General features: G+C 31.4%; 1 protein-coding gene across 1 annotated transcript; it reads left to right on the plus strand.

The window, feature by feature from the left end:
* The first annotated feature begins 521 nt into the window (after positions 1 to 521).
* On the plus strand, positions 522 to 3,491 carry LOC129607036 (uncharacterized). The gene is made up of 2 exons (XM_055517728.1): positions 522 to 1,815; positions 1,999 to 3,491. Exons 1-2 carry the CDS (start codon positions 522 to 524, stop codon positions 3,489 to 3,491), a joined length of 2,787 nt encoding a protein of 928 aa, XP_055373703.1.
* The last annotated feature ends 477 nt before the right edge of the window (positions 3,492 to 3,968 follow it).

Below are 3,968 nucleotides of genomic sequence, written 5' to 3' on the forward strand. Positions count from 1 at the left end.
TTTTAGGCTCATTCTTTCTGCAATAATTAATTTTATTTGCTTTTCATGAATTTGTGTGTATATATAAAAGCCGAGTTTTGTAAATTTTGTTTCAATATTTTTAAAATATTTTTCATTGATTGATCTAATATTTGCTGAAAGGACTCTTCTTTTTGAAAGAAAATTACGTTAATCGCAATTTTGTTCATATTAAAGATAAACATTTTGTTTTTTTTCGCCCAATTTTTGAATTTAAATTATTTTTCAACCATAGCTAGATGCTAATGAAAATCATTTTAGCACAGGGAAGGACTCAAAATCTTATAACCTCATATTCCGAAACAAAATTTTTAAAACTAGGATAAGTGTGAAAGTTTTTATTGAGAGTGAGGGTCTTCCTACTGAATATGCACGTTTATCTAAATTATTCAAAAAATTTCACGAGACTCTAGATGTATCATCTCTTCAAGTTGACAAAGACTTAGAAACATACAGGAATCATATGAAAAGTAGGTGGGTTGAATACATACAACGAATGAGAGATGCAAATTATAGATTTTTTCGTTCCTCCGACTCGACGTAATAACTCTAACCTAATCCATCTGACTGATTCTGGTAATAGTTCAACAAGGTTAATAAACCAGCTTTCGTTATATTACCAGAACGTAAGGGGCCTTAGGACTAAAACGAACGAAATCCATAAAAACTCTTTGTTGCTTGACTTTGATGTTTACTTATTGTCTGAAACATGGTTGCATAATTCTATTGACTCATTAGAGTTGTTTGATCACTCTTATGTGGTCTTTAGGAAAGATAGACTTCTTACGGTTTCTGACAATGTAAACATACCCAAGGGTGGAGGAGTTCTTATAGCTTTGAAAAATATCTTTAACGCGTCTGAAGTTAATTTATCTCAATTCCCATCTTTGGAAGTAGTTGCTATTAAAATTCGTTTTGCCAAAAAGTCCTTGTTTTTTATTTGTTGTTATATTCCTCCTAACTCTTCGTGTGAAACTTATCACAATTTAGTGGAGGCTGTTGATTACATTTCGTCTCTGGCTAATGCAGAGGATGACTTAATTATCTGTGGTGATTTTAATTTACCTCATATTTTATGGAAATCAGTCGATGAGGAAAATTACATGACGCCAGCTTATATATCTTCTATTGCTGAAGCAACACTTATTGACGGTTTTAATTCTTATGATTTACAACAAATTTCCAACACTTTTAATTCTAGTGGTAGAATGCTTGACCTTATCTTTACTTCTGATTGGGTTAATGCCTTTCACTATCCTATTTTCACGCCTTTAACTAAAATTGACAACTATCACCCTCCGATAGGATTTAGCTATAACTATGATAGTCCTATAAACTCTCAGCCTAATATATCATTTGGATATAATTTTTCTAGAGCTGATTTTGTAGGTCTAAATAATTATTTCTTTACGGTGGATTTCGAGACATTACTTTGTAATGTTCCTATTGACGAAGCAGTAAAGAAATTTTATGATGTCGTTTTACATGGTTTTGACATGTATGTTCCTAAAACGCGTAATAAGAGTATTGATTCAAGTCCGGTTTGGTTCTCAATTGAGTTGAAAAAATTGAGAAATAAAAAGAATAAGGCGTGGAGAAAATATGTTAAGACTCAGAGCTCTGAGTCTTATTCTACTTTCATAAATTTATTTTATTCATTTAAACGTTTGTGTGAAGTGAGTTATAGTAATTATTTGTCAGGTTGCTCTTTGGAATTAAAGCAAAATCCCAAATCTTTCTGGAAGTTTGTTAATTCTAAAAGGAAATCTGATCAATTTCCAAACTTTATGACTTATGGTAATCAAACTACAAATGATCCACAAATAATTTCAGATTTATTTGAAAAATTTTTCTCCAGCGCTTATTCGAATAATATTTTTAACATCAATCCGCAAAATTTTGACTACTTTCCCAACTACATTGGTCGACCCCTCCCTGAAATAGATCTATCGTCAACTAAAGTTTGTTCTTATTTGGAAGCCTTAAACAATGATTGCTTTCCGGGCCCTGATAATATTCCTGAGATTGTTTTAAAACAATGTTCACGTGTCTTATCAAAGCCAATTTCAACTTTATTTAATAGATCTATTTCTGAGGGTACTTTTCCTAGTTGGTGGAAAACCTCTTTCATACGACCGGTGCATAAAAAGGGAGAAAAAAAGAACATTGAAAATTACCGTCCTATAGCTAAGCTTTCTAGCATCCCTAAAGTATTTGAATTAATGGTTTATGACGTAATCTACAATTATTGCTCAGAATTGGTAGTGCCAAATCAACATGGGTTTTTAAAAATGAAATCTACAGTTACTAATCTTGTTGAATGTAGTTCTAAATTTTTAAATACGATGGAGGCTGGATCCCAGACGGATGTAATTTATACTGATCTGAGCAAGGCTTTTGATTTGCTACCACATAATGTAGTACTTTTTAAGCTAGAAAAGTATGGTTTTCCTCCTTTTTTCATTAAATGGATTGGTTCTTATTTGTGTAGTAGGAAATATGGAGTTATTTTTCGTTCATGTATCTCCAATTACTTTGTTGCAAATTCGGGTGTACCTCAGGGTAGTCATTTGGGGCCTCTTCTTTTCATTATTAGTATTAATGATGTAACACGCGTATTAAAACACAGTGATTTAAGTATCTATGCTGATGATATGAAAATTTACAGAAGAATAGACTCCGCTACTGATACCTTGCTCGTACAGCGGGACCTGGATTCTTTTGCTAATTGGTGCAACTTTAACAATCTTTCCCTTAACGTCTCTAAGTGCTCCGTAGTTAGTTATACTCGTCGTTCCGTAACTATAACTTCCAACTATGTCTTGAACAAAGCTAATCTTAACAGGGTTAGTTCTATTAAAGATTTGGGTGTTGTATTTGATGAAAAGTTGACGTTTAGACAGCACTATAACGCCGTGATTAGTAAAGCTAATTCAGTCTTAGGCTTCGTTAAGCGTTATACAAAGGTGTTTAATGATCCCTACGTTATAAAAACTTTGTTTGTGGCTTTGGTACGACCACATCTTGAATATGCAAGTCAGGTTTGGTCTCCTTCTTACCGGGACCACGTAAATAGATTGGAGGCAGTTCAAAAAAACTTTTTAAGGTATGCTCTTCGTAATTTTCATTGGGAAAACCCTATTATTCTCCCACCATACGGAGATCGGTTATTATTACTTCAAATGAAAACACTTGAAAGTAGAAGAATTGTTGCTGATATTTTGTTTATTGTGCAAGTGTTTATGAGCCGCATAAACTTTACATATGCTAAAAATATCATAGAAGCTCAATTAAATAGTGTCACTCGTTTTCGTAATAACAAAATTTTTAATCTTCCTTTTCACCGCACAAATTATGGGAAGAATGAACCTATTTCTCGAATGTTAGTTGCTGTTAATAAATACATTTCTCGTGAGGAGTTATCGCTAACGAAGACTCAACTTAAGAATACCCTCTTTGCAAAATTACATTAGTTGTACACTTTATGAGGTCACTAACTTTTAATTATTATCATACATAATATTTATTGTACTCGAAAAATAAATTTAATAATTTTCTGACCTACATTAATAACAACTAACTTTTGCTGACTTTGCAATCTTTTGTTGTAAATGTTTTCATAATTTAAAAAATTTTTTTTTAAGTTGAACTTTTTGCTAGCTAGGCAACTTTTGTTCAGGTATTTTTAAGTAGTATTAATTTTAAGTTAAAGTTTAATAATAACAATAAAAATTATCATATAGGTTAAATTGTATAATGTAATTTGTAAATTGTAAAATGTTTGAGCTAAACATAAATAAATAAGTAATTGTTTGCAGACTAAAAAAAAAATTAAAAACCATTAAAAATTCATATCGTTTTGTTTTTTGAGAAATTTTGAGCCTTGGACTAAAAATAAAAAAAAAATTTAAATTACGTGTTCGTGCAGTTAGCTACTCATCAGTTAGAAC

This window comes from Condylostylus longicornis, unplaced genomic scaffold, assembly GCF_029603195.1.
Source record: "Condylostylus longicornis isolate FDR11 unplaced genomic scaffold, ASM2960319v2 ptg000026l, whole genome shotgun sequence".
NCBI lineage: Eukaryota > Metazoa > Arthropoda > Insecta > Diptera > Dolichopodidae > Condylostylus > Condylostylus longicornis.

Coding starts and splice junctions, on each gene's coding strand:
- LOC129607036 (XM_055517728.1), top strand. CDS start 522: ATGCAAATTATAGATTTTTTCGTTCCTCCGACTCGACGTAATAACTCT. Junction 1,816..1,998: donor TCCAAACTTTATGACTTATG/GTAATCAAACTA, acceptor CTTATTTGGAAG/CCTTAAACAATGATTGCTTT.